At 42.9% G+C, this 23085-nt stretch overlaps 1 protein-coding gene across 1 annotated transcript in view; it reads left to right on the forward strand.

The window, feature by feature from the left end:
- The window catches only part of LOC149872263 (inverted formin-2-like), a 33231-nt gene that overhangs the window by 7512 nt on the left and 2634 nt on the right, over positions 1–23085 (forward strand). The window contains exons 2-13 of the mRNA XM_090035009.1: positions 1892–2410; positions 4222–4364; positions 4940–5001; positions 6427–6529; positions 7098–7183; positions 8014–8114; positions 8889–8959; positions 9124–9231; positions 11045–11115; positions 11539–11659; positions 13185–13349; positions 20381–20483. Coding sequence (XP_089891135.1) covers positions 1903–2410; positions 4222–4364; positions 4940–5001; positions 6427–6529; positions 7098–7183; positions 8014–8114; positions 8889–8959; positions 9124–9231; positions 11045–11115; positions 11539–11659; positions 13185–13349; positions 20381–20483 — 1642 coding nt within the window. The 5' untranslated portion in view covers positions 1892–1902. The remainder of the gene's footprint in view (positions 1–1891; positions 2411–4221; positions 4365–4939; positions 5002–6426; positions 6530–7097; positions 7184–8013; positions 8115–8888; positions 8960–9123; positions 9232–11044; positions 11116–11538; positions 11660–13184; positions 13350–20380; positions 20484–23085) is intronic.

Genomic DNA, 23085 nt, shown 5'->3' on the forward strand with positions numbered 1-23085 from the left:
AAAGTTTTTCAAGAGCAAAATTTTCTTTAGCTATTAAACTAATGAACTGGTACTTTTCATAGAGGATAAGGTGCCAGTAAAATTCCTTACGCAGGCATTTTAGTGGGTTTTTGATTATGGCAAGTGGTAGTGGACTGTATGTGATTCAATGTTGGCTTTATGCCAATCCCAACTATTGGATCCTGTAATTTTTAAGATGGTCATTACAGGACTGGACTATGTGCTCTGGGAGAGCTCAGCAATATAGTAAACAAACATTAGATCCAGGCCCTGCCGTTGGATTTGGGGAAGCGCAGAAAAGACTACCCGTGCGCATCCCTTCTGCAGGACTGGTGTGGAGGATGTTTTGTCTCCAGTGAAAGTAACCACTACCTACCCAGCTTTCTATAAAAAGGCTGCTCTTCGATGGAGCTGGATGTTGCACACGGTCTGTGGAACTTGGCCCTTTCCATAATAATCTAAAACGGTTTTCAAGTGGGTTGTCAAAGCTGTCTTTCCTGATGAGTCTTTCTTTCCATCTCTGAAACAAGTGTATCGCCCCTATGTAGCCCTGTGATAGGTTCTTCCTTGCCTGTGTCTTACTAACACACACTCTGTGCATCACTCTCTTATTCAAACCATGCTTTAATTTAAAAAAAAAAAGGAAGGGGGGGGGTTGACTCAAGGGTTTCATTCAGTCGCGTATTCAGAACCTGACTCTGGCACTGTACGGGCTTCTGTGGGGAAGTAATAGTTCTGCTGAATTGCACAGGACTATTCATAGGCGTGAGGTTAGGTTTGTGTCTAAGTGTCTGCAGGATTTAGACCCTCCATAGCTGCACTGGTCTTAGTCATCCCTTCACAAGACTAGCCGGGACATTGCTAATTAGCAAGTAACTTCTCTGTGAAGACAAGAAATCATAATCGTTCATTCTGACCCATTGGTAGTTGTAAGTTGTCCAAAAGTGCTGATAAAACTCTCTCTTGGAAATGCAGGATGAAGGTGTTAGGACAGGGTTGTATCGATATAGCTGGTGTAAAAGGTGACTTTGCTTCTCTGATGTATTCACATTTTTTGAGAGAGTAGTGAGTGATGAGGAGGTGAGCCTTTGAGATTAGTCCCTTACAGGAAAACATGAAGAAAGTTAGCGGTCACATACGGTAAAAGGTTTTAAAAAAGACTATCCTAGTTTAAAAAAAAAGAAAGAAAGAAAGGGGAGTACGAGTATATTATTTAAATTAATGTTTCTCTGTAGCTTACCCAGCCATCCCCTGGCTTTAGGGCAACAAGCCAACCCAGCTGTGAACCCCTAGACCATCCTCTGTGATGGCTACTTCCCTGGATTAGCCATGATTTCCCTCATTCTTCTCTAATCTAGGTAATTTCAGTGGAGAGCCTTGGGTCTCCAAATTAAGTGACTCCTGAGTAATATCTTTTGTCAATCTTTTCCCCTTGTAAGTGAATCACTAGGACCACCCTGGGAAGGATCTATATTATCTTCTTCTCAGCCCTTGAAGCAGGTGAAAGACCCCCCAAAATGGACAAGTAATAGGGAAGGAAAACAATGAGCAATAGGAAAAGCAGAAAGATACTTTCCAATGATGCCTCCTTCTCGCTTTGAAGTTGTATGACATGAGGGTGGGGTAAAGACGATAATGATAAAGATACCAGGGCGGTCTTGCTTTGTTTACAGGGCAGTCTTGACTTTGGTCACAGTGCTAGATTGCTCCTTGATGAGCATATCTTTAAATGTAGCTTGTATTAACTTGAATCCCACTGAAACACGTCCTTGCTTTGTTTAAAGAAAGGCCTCTGCATTTGTGCTGCTACATGGAAGCTTGCAGTGGGTGCTGGCAGAGTAGACCTTTGTTAATTCATTAATCTTGGGTTCATTTATTTACTGTTTTGTAGGACAGAAAACCATGGAGAATCTGCTATCAAATAAGCACCCAAATAATTGCAACTCGGTACAGAAAAGAGCTGTTCAAACAGTGAATAAATATATTCAGGTTGACCTGGACGCAGAAGAAGGGTCCCTAGGCAAAGATGAGAGCTCTGCCTCAACAGCCCCCATTCCCGAAAGGCCAGCTCGTCCCCTGCAGCCACCACGTACTTCAGGGAACACTTTACCTTCCTGGCTACTAACCGGCTCAGCTTCACAAGGGCAGTATAAAACTCCTCCACCTCCTGCTCTGCTACCACCACCTCTGCCCCCACCCCTTCCTTCACCTTCCCTTGAGAAGAGGATGCCCCTTCCACCCCTCCTGATATCTGGCCTGCCTCCCCCACTGCTCCCACCATGCAGTAATGCTGTCTGTGATGATCCCTCTTGTGGACATGCAAGTCAGCCTTGCCCTGTGAAGGTGAAGACCCCAACCTTAAGAATGAAGCGGCTTGATTGGCAGACGCTTCCCCCCGAGGCGGTGAAACGTATGTGCTTGTAGTGCTGCACTTGCTTGTTTGCTTCACAGCTATTGGGGAAAAAAAATATCCCTGACAAAGTTTGGGTCCTGGTCAGGCAAGCTGAGCTATTCAGTGGCCCTTGATACCTGCTTTCAGTACCATTGAAGCAAGGGTTCGACTGCACAGAGAAGCTTGGGAAATTGGGGCCCTTGCCTGTTAAATGGGCAAGTTATGTGAGAGCATGGCCTTGCAGGAAACGAATGGGGCAGAGTCAGGAGATCCATATTCTGTACCTGGCTTCCACTACAAGTGTGACTGTAACAAGTCACTTATCTTCTATGCACCTATTTCTTCTGCATTAATATTTAGTTAATGAAGAGGAGGGGTTATGAGCAGGGATCTTGGTTTTCTCTGATTTAAAAAAAAAAATCCTCAATTTTTGGTTTAAAAAAAGTAACACAAAAGCCACATTTTCCGACGATTAAAATGAAGCACCACTATGTATCTATAGATACAGATATATTGCTGTATAGATATAGATCTTCATGGAAAATGTGGATTTTAGGTTCCTGTTTTTTAAAACCAAATTTGGGGATTTTTTCATCAGAGGAAACTAGGATCCCTACTCATAATTCCTCCTCTGTATAAAAATACCCATTTTTCCATGAAGATAGATAGATAGATAGATAGATATAGTGGTGTTTCATTTTAATCATGGGAAAATGTGGATTTTGGGTTACTTTTTTTTAAACCAAAAATTGGGGATGTTTTTATCAGACAAACCAGGAAGCCTGGTTATGAGACCTCACTGGTCTTTATAAAGCACTGTGAGATCCTTGAATTAGAAGTCCTACTGTACCACAAAGCTTTGCCATCTCTCCAAGAGGATTCATCAATTAACTTCAACATTGTATTATTTTAAGTGAAATTCTTACTTGAGCCGGCAGAAGGCATGTCACCAGCCTGTTTTCAAGAGTGTTTATGGGATGCGTGGACTGAAAATGCTACAGCATCCCAGAAACTCCATTTTAGCTTATGTCAAGAACCTGTGTGTTTTGTTTTGTTTTTTTAAGTTAGCATGGGTGTCATGAGCTTTGTGCTGATTCTCCAGGTTGCTACTTAGGGGACCTCTTTTGAGAAAGTGGAGCACTAATGCATCAAAAGTATTCTTAAAAGATCAGTTTGGTATTTTTGGAAAAGAATTGGCTAGGTCGTTCAAATATTTTGGTAGGAAAGAATGAATACCCTGGGACAGATCCTTATCGCATCAGCAAGGATACTAATCCAGAGAAGTTCATTTGTCTTCAGTAAAGTTATTTGAGATTTAGCTGGGTATGAATGAGATCAAAACCCTTTAGAGAAGTTCCAGTATGGTGGTTGTCTTTGCTTTCCAAATGTCCCAGGCATTAGCTAGATGGTTCCTAATGAGCCAGACAGTGATCCTGAGCCTGGGGAGCCCTTTAAGTATCCTAGACAGAGGCATTAACCTAATTGGAGCGCAGCATCCTGTGCGCGCACTGCAACTCTGCGATATGCAGCAGAGCGGCGAGAGCTAACAGAAGTTGGGAAAAGCCATTTAGCTTGGCTCCTGCCTTCAGTGCAGTTAATAGCATGTGGTTGTGGTTTCCCTGGTTTAATTAGCCTTCAAACCTTTGGGATCTGCACTGTGGGAGCTGCCACTCTTAAATAATTAACATTTGTCCGGGACTAATGTGCCTCTCTCCTTCCTTCATCCATCTACCAGAGCGTTTCTTTTCCAGCGAGTAGCAGTGTCTTGGAACTGAAGTGTCACATGTTTAGCTGTCTCTGTAGCTAGTCTGATGCCTTCTCTCTTTCAGAAAGTCATTCAATGTGGGCGTCAGTGACTAGAAACAGCAGAGAAATTATAGAGCCTGATTATACAAGCTTAGAGAAACTTTTCTGTGATCCACAAACCAGTACTGAGAAGAAAACAGTTTCTAAGCTAAAGAAATCAAAAGAGGTATTTGGTTGTCCTGGGTCTTGGAGACTACATAGAAAATTAATTGTGGAAAGCAGTCTTTTTTTTTTTTTAAGGCCACTTATAATAGTTTCCCATATTTTACATCGTAAGTCACTCTTCATTCTTATTAGTCTTTCCTAGCAGTCTGTGAAGAAGTTTGGGATACAGTCACTCTCAGTGCCCATGCTAGATTAACATTGTATGGAATAAACTGTGTTGCAGTGAAAAATAAATAATGCCACTGAAATTTAGATAGAATAATTGAGTGGGCCAAACACGCGGTTTGAAGTGGGTGGATCTGGGTCCCTTTTCCATGCTGCCACATACAAGCTCCAATAGTTTGGATAAATGATTTAATCTTTCTGTATCTGTTTCTTTATCTGTAAACTGGAGATGATGATACTGAGCTCCACTGTATATAGCTTTGGGCTTGATCTCTGCAGTATGATGAGTACTTGTTAGTATAGGAAAGAATATGTCAGGCACTAGCAACAAGGAGCTGTCTTCTAAATTTTTTATTGAAATGTTTTCCTTCATTTTTTTTTTCTCCTCTGATTTTGTATTTCTTTAAACAGGTCACACATGTAAATACAAAGAAAAGTCTCCTTTTGAACATATTTTTGAAGCAATTTAAATGGTAAGATTTCACCAATACCTTCTAACAATATAATATAGGGACGCTATGCAAATAGAAATCAATTCAACAGAAATACTTCAGATAAACTTAAAGAATTTTTAGTAATGAGTCAAATTTTACTTTTTATAACAGTAAAAAACACATGGCAATTTGTCTTGGGGCTAATAAAACCATGTTTTGGACTGTGTGTGATCGCTGCTTAAGAAGGACTATTTTCACAAATAATAAAGGACTTATTCAGAGCAGGACATATGCTGGGTATTTTTTACATAAATATCAATTTATGACATGAAACATTACTGGAAAATCCTAACTAGAAAGTCTAAATGTGTGTAGTAATTACATTCTAAAGAGAGACTTCCAGTAGTTCAGAGCCAAAATTCAATTTACAGACTTGTTTTTCACAAGGTGGGGACCTGTTGCACAGTAGGCTATTGACCTGTGGAATATAGCTAGCCAACAAAGCCTCTTTTATAGAGGCTATCCCTAAATTATCACTCTAAGGATTTTGGTCTCCTTCCCTCTCCTCCATAGAATAAAGTCACCCCTATGGAGATGCACTTCAGTGGACTCCCACTTAGCCCTATTCCAGGCGATATCTTGAAGAGGAGAAAACTATACCCCCAAGGCAGCTCTATAGAGAAGATAAGTCAGCCTGGGGCTGATGTATCTTGTGCATTGTTACCCCGTGTTGTATGTGAAATAGGGGAGTGGGAGGAGAGGAGCAATAATGTGTAAGCCACATATAACTGCTTCCTCCCCCTTTATTGGTCCCTAAATTAGGGGACAGGTCCACCTGAAAACGGAATGGAGGCTTAGATGTGGTGCAAGGATAGCTGAGCCTCTCCTGCCATTTGAGTGATATGAGCATGAGGATCTCTACTTTCCACTCTGAAAGGCACGATAAACCAACACTAATGCAACATCTTGGGCTTCACAGGACTGTAATTAGAGCAGCCAGAATTCATCCCAAATATACCTTGTTTCTCAAAGTTTGGGGTAGAAAATGAGGTCAGAAGGCATTAAGCATAGAACCCTATGGTTTGGGGTTTCTTTCTTCCAGAGCTTTTTTTTTGGTTTTTCTTCACTGAAAGGAGTGTGTATGAGAGCATCTTTCCCAGTGATAATGGATATGAGGTCTAAAAATAAGGCCACCTCAGTCTACTGCAGAGGCTGACTGTAGTACAAAAATAATAAGAAAACTACATTAAACTTTTTTTTAAACCTTGCCATTTTATTGGTAGAGTGGTGCAAAGAAAAACACTATTTTCTTGCCAAACCTAGGATCATAGAAATAATGATGGGTATGTGAGGTAGGGAAAAATGAGCTAAGTTTCATTCTGAGCTTGATCTTTTATGTTTGCACTGTCCAAGATATTACTTATATTATGTTGTTGCTTCTAAGCTCAAGCCTCTCTTCTGCAGCTCAAATGAAGAGATAGTCACCATGATTCGGAAAGGGGACACATCCAAGCTTGATACAGAAGCTCTGAAGCAGCTGATTAAACTATTGCCTGAAAAGCATGAGGTACTGATAGTATTTGAAAATATTGCACAGGGGTACTGATAAAGGCACAGTCTCTGCTATCTCAGGACTTTTGTTGTAAGGGGCAGATCTAGTTACTGGATCCAGCTGTGTAGACACCTGTGCCAAAGTGTGTTGTAATCAGTGAGCATCTAGACTATAATGGAAGTGGGCCTTCCCACATTCATCCTATTGCAGGGTCTGGGACCAGGAAACAAATACTGGATAATATCCCATTGAAAGGTTTGGAAAATGGCTATGGCTCAGTTTTGTATGGTGGTCCTAATTCTCTTTGTAAATCTGATGGATGATGATAATGTAATATTTCATATTCAATGTCATACTGAAGTGTGTGGCTACTTGTGGTCCCCCCTGAGGAAGCAGGCTTTCAGGAGGGTTTTCAGGTGAAGAATGGGGAAATGCCTGGGTTTAGAAGTGTTGTGAACCTAGACTTCAACAGTATTGGTGGCATATTGGTTCTGAAAAGCTACGTTTGTGTGTGGGAGGGGGCGCGGGGGAGTGTTACAGACCAAATTTAATTGATAGTGCTAACTGTTTTGTTCCTTGTTAGATAGAGAGCCTGAAATCCTGCAAAAAAGCAAAATCAGAACTAGCAAATGCAGATCAATTTTATCTCCTTCTCCTCAGTGTCCCTAGGTAAGGGAAATCTTAACTAACTTCAGCCTTGATGTGAACATCTAAGCACCATCCAAATGGATCTTAAGGCTGCTTGATGACTCCACTGTTGGGTAAACTAGTTGCTGGAGGTGGTCATATCATCCCCTTAGCAATATGTACTGGGTCTGTGTGCGCACCATACAGTACTGACCATCTTTCCTGCTGTTCTTGCCTTACTGAGACAAATCAGCAGAAACTCTGTAGTTCCATACTCCTCACACAAACCAGGAATATAGCCACGCTGCAAACCATAGAGCTGTTCTCTAAGAAATCTGACGGCTTAATGATCCTGCACTTGGAGAGAGGGTTTTTTTAAAGCCTTTTGTAAAGTTAGGTAAAAATGTGATTTCCTTCAAATTGCATATACTGTATTGCTTTCAGATTACCCTTTTAAAATGTTTTCTTTGCTGGTTTAGAATTTTTATGTTTTTGCTATGGACATCCTGAACTCTTGGTAGCAATCCATGCCAAAACTGCTTCTTTATTAAGAACAAAATAAACCTACCCAGGGCTATACAGTTGTTGGATAATAACATCATATCATTGGCAGTAGTTTTATTGCATAGACTACAATGTGATGTGACCTATATGGGCATTCTAGAAGAAATATTGTAATTTTGTATAGGGAATTTATTGGAAATGTATCTAGAAGACTTTGATTTATCTAGAGTCCCATTTAGTTGGAGAAATATCTTTAGGGGAGGGCATTAAATAGAACACAATAACCCTTTTGCTTTCTCTATTCAGAAATAACCTGGATATGGTTCAGTTAATCCTGCTGCATTTTTTACATTGACTTTGTCTTTTAGCTACAGTTTGCGGATTCAATGCATGTTGTTGGGTGAAGAGACAAGAATTCTCTTGGATATGCTGCGGCCCAAAGCACAAATGATCAGGATCGCCTGTGAGAGTAAGTTGTTATTAGTGATTTGTGCTCCACACTATAGGAAGATACACTTCTATTTGAACTGAAATAATGGCGTGACATGCTAGAATCAAAAGATGGGTCTTTTATTATGTGATCAAGAAGCCTGTGTAGATGTTGAGCCACAGATTCCCATTTCTGCTTAGTACGGGATTGCAACATGTGCAGGGTAGCTCTAAGATGGACTGACTGAATGAGGAATGGATAAAGAAAACAGTAGGTTAAAAGGCTAGAGATGCTGGCTGTCTCCTACTAAAGGTCTCTCCTAGCAGGGAGGAAAATGTTCCAAATTCTATATCTAGGTGCTTTTAATATAAGGTAGACTCAACTTTTGTGCAGACCTTCTCTTTTTGTATTCCTTAGGGAATGTGGACAGAAAAAAAAAAATCTCGGTGGCCTTTTTGAGGTTATGTTGCTCAAGACCATCTCATGGCAAAAGGACCCTCTGGTGTGATCACTCAATAAGTGGAGAGATTGTAGATTTAACAAGATCAGCTTGCTCACGGATGCTGATATTTCAGTCTTGCTTATGTCTTTTTGATTCAACTTCTTATTTATTCTTCTTCCTTTTTGCCCTGACACAGATTCACAGAACACCTCCTGCACCTGGCTTGTTTTGAAATCCATAAAAAATAAAAATAAAAAAAAATGCCAACTATTTATCTAGATAAGAGCTTTGTACCATCTTGGTTCAAATTTCAGGTAAATCCAATTTCAAACTGTTTAATTTTATTTAAATGATTGCTTTTCATTTTTCAGCACTTCTTACTAGTCATCGGCTGCCAATTTTCTGTTGGTTGATTCTTAAAGTTGGAAACTTTCTCAACTATGTAAGTAAGCATTTTTAAAGCAATATATTTTTAGATAAAAAGTATAATTGTAGCCTAGTATTTCTTGTGTGTATAAAATAATACAAAATGGATAGTAAAAGCTTTTTTTTTTTGTTCTGTTAAAATGAAACTAGGATTTTTATTTTTTTTTTTTCATCTTCTAGGGACGACACACTGGAGATGCTGGTGGCTTTAAAATTAGCACTTTGCTCAAATTAACAGACACCAAAGCAAACCAAAACTCTATTACGCTACTCCACCATATTTTGGAGGTACTGCTGCAGTTTTATGTTGAAGTCAGCTGTAGATGTGCTGTTTCCTGATGTATTAATGCTACCGTGCATTACTTTCAAATGCACCTCCATTTAAATGTGTAAGATTTGATCCTGTGCCCGTTGAAACTGATGAGAACTTTGCTGCTGAATTCAGCATAAACAGGATCATGCCTATATGCAGTATTGTCCAAAAAGATCATAGACCTCTTCCTTTTCTTTGAAGTTCTTTGGTGACTTCTCTAACCTTTGCACTTCATTTCAGGCTGCCCCAAAGCTAGAGCAAGTCTTCCAATGTTGGTTGCCAAATGCAAAGAAAGTTGTGTTCCTATTACTGAAATGGATCCTTGCTTAGCACTGCACTATGGTTTTATATGGACCAGGAGCACTGAGAAATCTCTCTACAACGGTGGTTTTCAACCTGTGTACCGTTGGACCCTGGGAGTCTGTAAAAGATTACTATGATCAGTCAAAAGTGTGCAAATACCCACACGCAATTCAGCGGGGTCTGCACCTCTGCTCAAAATTTCCAAAGGGGTCTGCACTTCAATTAAAAACATTTTTTAGAGGTCTGCAAGAGAAAAAGGTTGAAATCACTACTCTATAATGAAAAGTGATCCTGCACTGAGTTTGAAAAAGATGTTTTGGGCAGTGGCATACCGATGGGGGTGCAAAAGGGAGACATGGCTCCCAGGCACCAGTGAGGCGGGTGGGGGGTGCTGGCTGGGCCCTTCAGAGCCAGGCAGAGAGGCTGCAGCACCTCCCACGTTCGCTGTGTAATTCGCCCACCCCCATGCCCAGTGGGTTGTAAGTTTCTTTACCTGTTTCAGCCTCCACCCATCCCATGCTGTTTAATTTCCCTGTGGAAGTACCATGGGAAGGGAGTGGGGGCCCCCCCACACCCTGCTCGGGTCATCCCCCGGGGGAGTGCAAATGCAAGCATTGGCCCCCGGGTGCCGGAGACCCATGGTACGCCACTGGTTTGTGGGTGTCCTTTGTTTTGTTTTCTCTTTCTCTCTGCTTTGGCAATCCACCTCCTGGCACTGGTAAGGCAAAGTAAAGGGGCTGTGGTTGGAGAGAAGGTATGATCATGCTCCCATGCCATATTAGTTTTTGTCTCCTCCTTTTTAGGCATTATGGTCACAGGAAATTAAACAGTCATTGAGTTGCTGTTGTACTGTGTTAACAAAGTAACTGCAAAAGAGCCCTGGAATCGGAGCATTGCACAGGAGAGCTCTGAACCATCTTTTTATACAAACCCTTGACTTGACCTTGTGCATTTTAGCACCGCACAAGATTTGGGCCCAAAGACTGCAAATGTGTAGAAGCAATATTAAGAAAGTAGGGTAGAATGCTTCCTTTAGATGTGTCAGAGATGTATTTGGTAGCTGTGTTGGTCTGAAACCAAAAGAAATGCACAACTCTAGAACTCTTGGTTCAGAGATGATACCTTTTTATTAGACCAACTAAGAAATTGCAAAAAAAATTAAAAGCCTTTTTTTTTTTTTTGTGATTTCTTAGTTGACCTAATAAAAGGTATCATCTCTGAACCAAGAATTTTAGAGTTTTGCATTCCTTGATGTAGTGTTTTATCCTACATGAGCCCCAATAGCAAGGCACCACTTTTCCAGAGTACAACTGTGAGAAAGCTAATAAGGGGTTAAATTTACCCAGTACATCTAAGAAGGGAGATCGAAACATTAACATCTCAAGCCTGACTTTTTAAAACTCTTAAGCTTGTGTGTGTATGTCCTTGTATATGTGGGCAATAAAACTGCCCGTGCAAAGTAACAATCTTTTGCTTACATTTTAGGAAGTTGAAAAAAAACACACAGACTTGCTCCAGCTTCCCAGTGATCTTGACTGTGTTGCAAAGATAGCAGGGTAGGAACTTTTTAAATTTCTAATTTCGGATCAATATGTACTGGAGTGAAATTTTAGTGGTGATGATAATCAAGTCATTTAAGCAACTTGATCAATGAGTTTGGCCTGTAGACTGGAAATCAGAAAAATGCCTCTATTATACCAGTGAGGTTCTGAAATAGCCTTTTAATTGAACTAATGGGGGGGAGGGGGAGGTAAACAATGCATTTGTTTTACGATGAAGCGTGATTGTTTATGAAAGGGATTGTATTGTGTAGTTGCCGACAATAGCAGTGGGTGGACATGTTGACCCAGGTGGTTCTTTCCAATCTTGAATTCCTAGTTACATCTCCACAACAGTTATTGCAGGATCTTTTGATCTCTTAACAAAAAGGGCTAATTGTTTTCACCCAGTCCGATTTACTGTCTCTGTTGAATTTGCAGAATCAACTTTGAAATTGTAAAGGCAGAAGCAGGTGCCAATATAAAGAAACTCTTGGAAATTGAGCATAATATAGCCTCATCAGGGGATGACTTGAAAGTGCAGTATGGAAAATCTATTCAGGTAAGTGCATGGGTCTGATTAAATCCTACACTTCCCTCTTCCAGAATAGTTTTAAACTTGCGGCATCAGAGCTCAGGTCACAAATGGGTCTAAAGACGGAGTGGGGGGAGGTCCAAAAAATGTCCCCCCCCCCCCGTTTTTTTAACAGAGAAGCAGGTGGCAAGACAGGAATTGAACAGATTGTCTGTTATACATGTAGGATACCATAGTAATATGGAAAAAATAATATATTATTAAGGGAATATTGGTTAAAAAATGAAAGTGGCACACTTAATTTCAAAAAACTGTTCACCTTCTGGAAGAACAGCAATATTTTTGCATATGTTTTTAAGCATTGATCATTACAGGTCCGGTCCTGGACTGTTTAACTTAAAATAGTTAAATAGAAAGTAGAAGCAGCTTAAACAGATCTAAATGCTTTGGCCTCCTCTACACACTACTGGTATCATGCAATTACGTGGTTTATGGTGCAATTACCTTGAGACCTGCTGCACGTGCAAAGTACTTATCACACAACAAAAAACTCCAACCGGCTGTAAAATTAGACCTTGAAAATGTGTACTGACTTTATAGCCAGTTGCAATCTAGCTTTAATTTGCTATTGAACCCACCAGCTGACAGAGGTCCTAGCTCCAGGGGTGCACCTTGCCCAGCCGGGGTTCCAAGTCCCGCAACTGCTAGGGACTCAGCCCCAGCAGCTATGAACTCTGGGTCCCAGCAGCATCCTGTGGCTGAAACCTCCAGGGCAAGATAATCACCTCTGCCCCACCCTGGGGGTGCATGAAACCCCTGGGCAGGAGGCTCATCCCGGGGACAACTCCCCCCATCTTGGGGGTGCATGAAATCCCCAGGTAAGAGAATCACCACGGTGGCAAACCGTGGTGGTGGGAAGGTTATGGAGCCCCCTGCAGCTGGGAACCCCTCAACTGTGATGTGAGGGGCTCCCAGCCATAGGAGCTTCTTGCCACTGTAGGGGGAGATGGGGATTGGGGTTCCCCTGCATCAGCTATAAGGTATAATAGGATCTAATGTGCAATCCCATAATCATGTCTCCTGCCATGCACGTGTGGCATGGCAGGAGGTGTGATTGTATGAATCGCAGATTCAATCCCATCGTGCCTTTACCTGAACATGTAATATATACGGATATATTCCCAAGATAAACAATACACCATTGCATCATTTTTCAGAGTTTAGCATTTCATGTTTTGAACAAAAGTTCTAGAAGCAAAGTTGTCGCTAATTAAAGTCAGGAAGGGAGTCACATTCCCCTGAACTCTGCTGGGAAAAATTGTATGCCTGCTAGAACAGTATGGAGAGTATCATATTGCATACTCATTTTTAACGGTACCTAAATTACTGTGTTTTCAAAGCAAGAAATTTATTGGAATTCTATTTCAGTTTTTCAAAAAAACAAAACAGGCAAAAAAAACCTTGGTGTAATCCATTCACTAGCTTGTCCTCTGGGTAAGAGATTATTTCCCTTCTTGACTTGAATAAATTGTGTTTTGTAAATGTGTCTCAGGACAGTATAAAAGCTTCAAAAGAACTGGAGGAGGAGATTGCCACCATTGAAAAGAAGAAGGCAGAACTTGCTGATTACCTCTGTGAAGACCGAAACATGTTATCACTAGAAGATGTTTTTAACACGATGAAAACCTTCAGAGACCTCTTTATCAAGGCACGAAAGGTGGTTTGCATTTGTGAACATTTAAGGCTAGATTGTAATTTCAGTTCAGCACTTGTACAAGAAAATGTGACTTCCTCTCCCTACTCCTTTATACTCTGAGGCCAGGTGCAGACATTCAGGGAGGTTAGGGAAAGGCTGGATCACATTAAAAATGGCCACCCAATCTAACTTAGTTCACCCAGGTGCAGACCTTACATTAGTTAGGTCAATCTAAGTGCAAACTGTACAGAAGTTCCCAGAAAGTTAGATCCATCTAAAAATGGCTGACTCGATCCAAGTTAACCCTGCTTCCAAGGTCATCTAACTAAGATCCAGTTGACCATTCTTAGACCAATCTAGCTGTCCTGAACCTTTGTACAGTTCCTAGAATAGCTCTAAGGCTGGGAAAGCCCAGCTGCTGGCCTAACCCCAGGGACGCACTTTTCCTATCATCTCCCTGGCACCAGGCTATCTTTAGCCGCCCCCCCCCCGCAAACAGTCAGCTTCCCTCCCCCTGAGCCCACCAAACCCATCCCCACCATCCCATATGCTGTTCCAGGTGCTGGTTTTACATGCATTTGCTAAGGCCAGGAGCTGAGCAAGTAAGTCAGGGTGAGGGAAAGGGCAGGCAGGAAGTGGGAGTTATTCATCTGGGGATGGGGGGGTGGGGTTGAGGAGCTAAAAATAGCCCCTGGTCCAAGGGGGGTGGTGGGGAGAGCACCCCTCCCATGGACCTCATGAGTCCCCCTGATTTTGACAAACCCTCCTGGACCCCAGCAACTCCTCCACAGACCCCACTTGCGCTGCAGAGCCTGCCTGACCCCCCACAAGCTCCCTACTTGCTAACCCCACTATTCCGGCTTGCCTTAGATAGTGTGGCCATTTTTTATCTTGATCCTGAATATTTGTAAGCAGCCTTAGATGGCCTACCCTACACTTCCGTCATTGTGTGGGACTGTGTCTGCATCACTACCTAGTGCTGCTTCGAGCCCAAACCTGATGACCATTCACTTAAAATAGTCTTTGGCCTGCCTCTGGAAGTTGTACTGAACACCAGAACGTGAGGCCAATTTTCTCCCTCCATGCACCTCCCATTCAGTGTGTTTAGGACTCCCCTAGCTAAAGACTGAAAGCATAGGCAGGTTGTCATCATCCAACGTACAACCTTTCTGTATTCTACTTTTGTCTCAACTACCCATAACCAGAGGGCAAGCGCAGATGCTCAAGTGGAGTCCTGCTAGGTATCAGTCTGCCCACAACTTGTCTCTTCTGTGTTTGGTCTGTAGTTGGAACACGGTAATATAGACAGGAAGGTGCTGCTCATGTGCCTTGGGCTAGTTAGGGGTAACCTGAGTGTCAACCCGAAATAACAAGGTAGACTTACCCTGGATTCAAATAGAGCTACCTCTGTGCTTGCTTCATCCCCAGCGCAAGTGGGCAAGAAATGAGCATATAAACTGATACAAAAATTCAGCAAAGCTACTCTAATGGGTCAGGCACTCCTCAAAATTATCTTGATGATGTGGACTATATGAAAGCAGATGAGTAAAATGGATACGTTACACAAGGGAGTAAATTTCTTACTGAATATTGGGACTCGGAACCCAGGAGGGGAGGCGTACCAGAGGACTTATCTACCTGGTTCTTCCCATTTCCAGCCCCATACAGAAAAAATCATCAGAAAACTATACTGGGCACAGTTAAAGCAAAGGACAGGGAAGGGATGCTCTCAGTACTAATTCCAGTGAATACTCAAAACAGCAATGGTACCTGAAGCAAGTGAACCAGAGCTGACCCCCGCAAGTAGTTTCATAGTAGCTAGGGGCAGGAGGGACCTGAACAGATCATCTAGCCTGACCCCCCGCCACAGGCAGGAATGAATGCTGGGTTCACAAGACCCCAGACAGGTGATCATCCAACCTTCTCTTGAATTTGCCCAAGGTACGGGCGAGAGCCACTTCCCTGGAAAGTTGGTTCCAGGTTTTGGCCACCCTAACTGTAAAATATTGCCTTCTGATCTATAACCTAAACCTATTGTCTATCAGCTAATTACCATTGTTCCTCATCACTCCAGCTGGTGCCTATTTGCTGTTGATCTCCCCTGATGAGTTTGTAGGCAGCCACCAGGTCGCCCCTCAGCCTCCTCTTGCTGAGGCTGAACAGGTTCAGGTCCCGCAGTCTCTCCTCATAGGGCCTGTCCTGCTGCCCTCTAACCAAGTGGGTGGCCCTCCTCTGAACTCTCTGCAGGCTGGCCACATCCCTCCTGAAGTGCAGTGCCCAGTACTGGACGTAGTACTCCAAATGAGGCCTGACCAAAGTCACATAGAGGAGGAGTATGACCTCTCTGGACCAGCTTGAGATGCATCTTTGGATGCATGACAAGGTATGCCTGGCCTTGTTGGCTGAGGTCTGGCATTGGTGGCTCATGTTCATCTTGGAGTCTCCAAGATCCCTTTCTGCCTCTGTGCTATCAAGGAGGGAACTCCCCAGCCTGTATGTATGCTGTGGATTCCTTCTCCCAAGGTGTAGCACCCTGCATTTGTCTACGTTGAGCCCCATCCTATTCTCATCTCCCCACTTTTGTACTCTAAATCTAGTTGCAGCCTCTCTCTCCCTTCAAGTGTGTCCAGCTCGTCCCACATCTTGGTGTCATCAGCAAACTTGAACAATGTGCTTTCCACCCCCTTGTCCAAGTTGCTAACGAAGATGTTAAATAGTGCGGGCCCGAGGACCAAGCCCTGGGGTACCCCACTGCTCACATCTTGCCAGGTTGAGCATGACCCACTACTCTCTGGGTGCACCCCATCAGCCAATTTTTTACCCATGCAACTGTGTAGGCATCAGTGCCACAGTCACTTAATTTATTGATGAGGATGGGGTGAGAGATGATGTTGAAGGCCTTCTTAAAGTCTAGAAAGACTACGTCCACGGCGACACCATCATCCAAGGATTTAGTTACTTGGTCATAAAGGGCAATCAGGTTGGTCAGACAGGACCTGCCTTTGATGAACCTATGCTGATCGCCCCTGAGCATGATCTCCCCTGCTGGCCCCCCACAGATATGCTCCTTGATGATTCTCTCCAAGATCTTCCTGAGCACTGAGGTGAGGCTTACAGGCCTATAGTTGCTTGGGTCCTCCTTCTTCCCTTTCTTGAAAATTGGGATCACATTAGCCAGTTTCTAATCCCCCAGCACCTGGCCAGATGACCACAAATGCTCATACAGCTGGGCCAAGGGCTCTGCAATGACCCCTGCCAGCTTCCTCAACACCCTTGGGTGAAGGACATCTGGACCTGCGGATTTAAAAATGTCTAGCCCTTCCAGAAGATCCCTAACTACATCTGTGCTGACCTAAGGCCTGACAGAGCTATCCCCAAGATTGACCTTTTGCCCCATCCAAAGGTGATGTGGCAAATAACACTTCAGGCAGCATGACAAACCCCAACAAACCACTGAGGCCACACTTGGCCCTATACATAATATGAAGTTCAAATAGGAGGAAGATTATCAAGATAGAAGAGAGTGGTATGATGCAGCAGATATGGACAATGTGCAGGAACCCCGCGTGGACGGCACTACAAAGTGCCTGTGAGGGGTAATAGTGTCTGTACATCCTGTGTACTGTATGCCAGTACTATTGCATAAGGAGATTTAAACTGCATAACCTGGGTGCAGGCTGCCCACTTACATTCTGGAGCACTCTACCTGGTTGACATTTAATCCCCGCTTCTGCTAAGCCTGCTGTACTCGGCATCCAGCCTAGAGACTGAAGTGTTTTTAAATCTATTTCCCTACAGCATTTAACCCCATAAATATTGCAGCTATCAGCCATGCTTTCTGCAAGTATGCATTTTCTTTTGCAAAACTGCTTTTTGCTTGCTGTCCCTTCCCCCTTCACCTACTGCAGATATCCCCAGAGATACTCAAAATGGCAACATTTTAGAGAGTTAAAACCTTTGTTTTTTTTAAAATCTGGCATGGCACAGCATAACCATTGACTACATCGTTACTGCCTTTCTAAATTGTTTACTCTGCCTCCTTCCGGCCTCTTCCATCCCTCTCACACCAGCAACATAGGAATTACAAAAATGAAATGATTTACATATTTTAAAATCATATTTATCATAGCCTAAGACATAGGAAGGTTTATCAAAATAATTAGAAAAGATGCACTGGCTCAGTTCCATCAGCGCACTCCACTTCTACACAGCTTTGGAGTTCAGAAGATAAATGCCCCAAATCAAGCTACAGGGACATTTCAAAGGGCAGAGGTAGCTGAAGACATATAATGCATATAACAGGTCCTGAAGAATTCTGTTAATCTTTCAGTGTATTTTATGAGCTGATGCAGTAATGGGAGACTCAGACAGTGTGAACTATTCTGGTCCAGAAATTACATGGCGAAGCAACTCCTAGCTATTGCCCCAATAGTTAGCATTCCCCTTCTGTACTACCTGCACTACCATCTCCAGTACAGGTAGCGGTGAGCAGGGAACATCCTGGTTCATAGCAACAACACCACGTATCTTCTATATCCATCTGTTGATATGTAGTACAAGGAAGTAAGCTGAAAACATAGCTACCTCAAAAGGAAGTGCTGAGATGCTGGGAATGGGATTCTAAATTTATGAGACAAAAAAGTCTCCACTCCACCAGTGATAAAATATGAAGGTGGGGAAAATCAGTAATTGGACCTTTTCTGATTTCCCTTGGCACCTCAAGCTATGTAAAGAAGTGAGTTATCATTAAAAGAGGGGTTGCTGAATGACTTGGGAGGGGTAAGAAGAGGATCTGATCCACGACCTATTATCACATCAGTAGACTGTGAAGGCAGACTTCTGTAGCTGCCTGAAGCATTCTCAGAGATTGAACTGGAGTATTCAGCATTGGAGAGGGAGTGTCTGCAGAAGCAAACAGCTGTGATGAAATACTGCTTGATACAAAGGTCAAACCACACACTCAAATGCTCCAAGGCGTTGAAGGAGTGTGGCGAACATGCCCTATTGATGGATCCACCATTTCTGTTACTTTAATTATACCTCCTTCCTACTGTATTCAAATCCAGAGGAAATGGAGAAGGAGAATGCTTCTGACCGCATCACCTGCAGGTGCTGTGAATACTTTTTGCTATGCCTCCCTAAGCTTTGTCCTTAACTTTTCAGTCAGTTTGTTGTTTCGTTGTTTTGTATTTTTATTGAAGAAACCTCAACTGTGTGTCATTTGTTAAATTATTAAATGTGTTTGTGGACAATGTGTCAGAAAATCTCAGCTTAGATATGGCCCAGCTCATAAATAGCATAACACCAACTGTTTCCGTTTTACTTGCTTATAAAAGCACACTAAACTCATTATGGGGCATTATTCAGCCTCAGACTGGGCCTCAAACTAGGAACATAATGGATTGCTGATCCTGTTTTTGTACCTTTTAGGCTGTTTTTCAGGGAGGCACTCTCTGGCAGTCAAACTTTGAAAGAATAATTTTTTGCTTCCTGTTTCTATCCACCATTCAGAATTTCTCTCTTGGTCTCACACGTTGTATAGAAAGAAGCAGGCCTATAATAATGAGAAACATCCAGCCTTTCCATAAGACTGTCATCCACCTTTCCTTTTTTCCAAAAGCATTGGAAGCAAGCTCTATTGACATTCTGTAGCTACTCGGAATAAAATGAAGCCAATTCTTTTGTCTGAGAATCCAGTGAACAGTTTTGCAAGATGTGGGTGTAAATAGTTCACTGCATCTCCCAGAATGAGAGGAAGAAATTAATTTCATTATAGTACATTTTCTGAGAAGCAGAATTTCCCTCATTCTAGCGAATAGGTGTGAATTTCTAGAAGTTCTTTCATCATAAACCTTTTCAGACCACTTAATAATGGTGAATCTTTCACACTGATCAATAGGCTATGCACTACCATGGAGAAATATCCTCTCCTGTTGATTAATACTTTGGCTGAGGAAGTAAAGAACATGTGCACCAACAATAGCTCCCGTCCAGTTCAAGAGCTTTTCTATTCAAAACCATCCCTAACCTCCTGTGCACTGTTAAGTGTCGATACTATACAGCAGTACTGTCCTTATAGCGCTGCAAATCTCTATAGCAACTGTCCCGAGAGCTGATCTACCAGCATTACCACCAAACTGGTTAGTTATTAACTGGAAACATGAGCTTCGAGATTATGGTAATGTGTTTCTCACGGAGGGGAATTCTCATAATAGCAGTCTGCCTCTCCAGCTTTGGAGGGTGTTGGGGGGAGCTCTGTGCAGATTTCTGGGAAACTGGCCTTTGTCATCCTGGTGGTCTGCTAATACCATCTTGCCCAGAAGTATTGCTTCAGGTAGTTAATCTGCAAAGGTCACCTCTTGGTTTCCTCCTCTTCCATTAGCTTTATTGCCAGGCATCCAGTGCCCTGTGAACATGCAAATCCAAACAGATATATCCACCTGCATTTCAAGTGTCTGCATGTCATGTAGTTCATATTAATGACAGTCATCATCACAGTGCTTGGCACTGGCTCCCTGCTTCTGACTGCTTCCTACCAGTTCAAAACCAGCCTTGAATACTAAAAGAGGAACCGTGGGACTTTGACCTTTCTTCCAGTCCTGGATTTCCTATGGTTCTGGTATGAATCTCTGCATTTGTGTCATGAAAAATCAGAGCAGAGTGGCAGAGCACCGTAGCATGGAATATCTGCCCAGATTGCTAAGCGATTAGTTTGAAATAACAAAAAGCCATGTGGATTCATTATTATTAAGTAGGATAGTGTCATAACAAGCTGCTGTGGGTCCATTTCAGTCCACTGTATTGTCATTGCTTTTATAGTTAATAAACTAAGTCACTATGTCACCATGTAGACAAGGCTAGAGTTTGTCCCGAAGAGATTTCACTATGCCACTCGCCCAAAAGCACAAAGTCTAAACAACTGAGGCCCAGCAGCGTGTATCAAATTATGGACATTTAAAAAATAGCTTTCAATTACAAACTGCAAATATTTTGACCATGAAATTTTTCTCATGGATGTTCTGTGTAACTTGTATCTAAATATTTGAATGCAGGAAAACCAGGAAAGGAAGGAACAAGCTGCAAAGGCAGAGAAAAGGAAGAAACTTCTTGCAGAGGAAGAAGCTAAGCGACAAAAGGGGGAATGTGGAATTATCGGTAAGTTCCCATAAAAGTTTTCCATTCATTTGCTATCTTTTGCTAGGAAGAATCTATAGATCTGGTATGTGGGAGAGTGAAAAGGCATTAGTTTAATTTTCTTTTGGTTCTTGGCATGCTTATTCTATCCTAAATGGAAGAACTAAGTATTAGAAAGACACTCATTTAGAAGCACTCTCCATAGGAGGGATAAAATGTGCTTCAAAACTTCATCATCGCCTAAAATAGTCAGGGTAGAATAGATAAAAAGTCATTCCAAGTGACTAAAAGTATTGAATTTAGCTTTTCCCTCCAGCTTGGAGGTAGTTTATTTCTTTGCATTTTTCTGAATTTCTTGGAATATTTTTATTAGATGTATCAGTTGAATTTGAAATCAAACTCTATTGCTTTGTTGTGATATGGCCGGACAAGTCCCATTTTACTCTCCCTTCCTGCTCCTAATATTTTGCTTGTTCTGATCCAAGTTCTGGTTCAGTAAAGCATTTAAATGTGTAATGCTTTGCTTTGCTGCATAGGCTCTGTGAATGACTTGTATGCTTATAGTTAATCATGCACCCTAGTCAGGGCTTCACAACCTTTTTAGACTCAAGGTACCTCTCCATAACTCTCCTGAATATAACAACATCCCAATTCAAAAACTAATGTCACCTGCTTTTGACTAGGAAAAAATAATGGAGCAATTATTCTATTGCAAAGATCTCAGAAAGACCACAACAAGTCAAAATGTTTTTGACACTGATTCTTATCTGGGTTTATCCTGTGAATCGTGTAGGTGTTTGCATCCTTAACAGTGCTAATAATTGTATGGTATCCAGTAGGGGTGCACCGATAGATTTTTTGGGCCAGTATCAATGGCTGATTTTCAAGGAGCCATAGCAGCCAATACAGATCCGATTGCCAATATGTGGCCCGGCAGCTTGGAGAGTAGTGTCTGGCTCGTGGGTCTGTTGTGGGGAAAGGCACAGGGAGAGGGAACGGGTTGTGGGGGGCAGATCGCAGCGCCATAGTGAAGGAGTGGGCAGGGGCAGGTGCTGCACAGCTGGGGAGGGACAGGGGATGGAGCTGCAAGCGACTCATTCGAGGGCCACAGGGGTGTGCGGCTACCACTGCTGCATGTATCCCAGGAGGCCATGAGCGTGTGTGCCCCCAGATCTGTGCGCTGGGCAAGGGCAGGCTGCCACTGAGCCAATTGCTGATATTGTCAATTTTCCTTATATCAGTGCCAATCCAATATGGGACTGATGTATTGGTGCACCTCTAGTATCCAGTGGCACCCTTAAAATGGTTTCAAAGCACCCAACATGTCACAAAACTACAAGAATGTTGTTTCTGTTTCAGTTCCAATGCATTTATTGTAGTAAATATTGTAAGCGAGAGTAGATTCATAGATCGTTAGGGGCTGGAGGGGACCTTGCAGATCACCAGGTCCAGTCCCCCTTCTCCTCCCCCCGCTCTAGGCAGGAAGACTACTGGGGTTAGGTGACCCCAGCGAGGTGACTGTCCAGTCTTCTCTTGAAAACCTCCAGGGTAGGTGACTGCACCACCTCTGGAGGGAGTTTATTCCACAGTCTGGACACCCTGACTGTGAACAAGGTTTTCCTGGTATTAAGCCTGTATCCATTGGTCCTGGTCTTCCCCGGGGGTGCCCTGGTGAACAGTTGTTCACCGAGCTCCTGGTGCACTCATCTGATATAGTGGTAAGCCACTATCAAGTCCCCTCTCAACCTTCTCTTCTTTAGGCTAAAGAGGCCCAGGTCCCTCAGCCTTTCCTCGTATGGCTTGCCTTGCAAGTCCCTGATCATGCTGGTGGCTCTTCTCTGGACCCTCTCAAGGTTTTCCACATTCTCATTGAAGTGCGGTGTCCAGAACTGGATGCAGTACTCCAATTGTGGTCTCACCGGTGCTGAGTACAGCGGGAGTATCACTTACTTAGTATTACACGAGATGCATTGGTTGATGCATGCCAGTGTGTTATTTGCCCTGATGACCACTGCCTTGCACTGACTGCTCATATTCATGCAACTGTCAATCATCACCCTGAGGTCCCCTTCAGCCGTGGTGCAAGTCAAGCTGTCGCCACCAAGCCAGTATGTGGGTTGAAAGTTGTTTGCCCCCAGATGGAGCACCTTATGCTTGGAAGTGTTAAATTTCATCTGGTTCTGGTCTGCCTGATTCTTGAGCCTGTCCAGGTCTGCCTGTATCTGCAACCTAGCTTCTGACCTGACCACGTTGCCCTGTAACTTGATGTCATCCGCGAACTTGGCCAGCGAGCTTTTCACTCCCCCATCCAAATCATTGATAAAGATGTTGAAAAGTATTTTATCCAAGCACAGTCCCCTGAGGGACACCGCTGGCCACTTCGCACCAGGACGACACAGATCCGTTCATGAGAACTCTCTGAGTCCAACCCTGTAGCCAGTTTCCCACCCACAGAACTGTCGAGCAGCTGAGCCCACAATATTCCAGTTTCCCCACAAGGATATCATGGGATACTAGATCAAAAGCCTTTTGGAAGGCTAGGTACATACTGTATGCCTCATCTCCCATGTTCAGGTGGTGAGAAACCTGGTCGTAGAAGGAGATGAGATCGGTAAGACAAAAC

Source organism: Crocodylus siamensis, chromosome 2 (assembly GCF_052110815.1).
Source record: "Crocodylus siamensis isolate JL-2025a chromosome 2, ASM5211081v1, whole genome shotgun sequence".
Lineage (NCBI taxonomy): Eukaryota > Metazoa > Chordata > Crocodylia > Crocodylidae > Crocodylus > Crocodylus siamensis.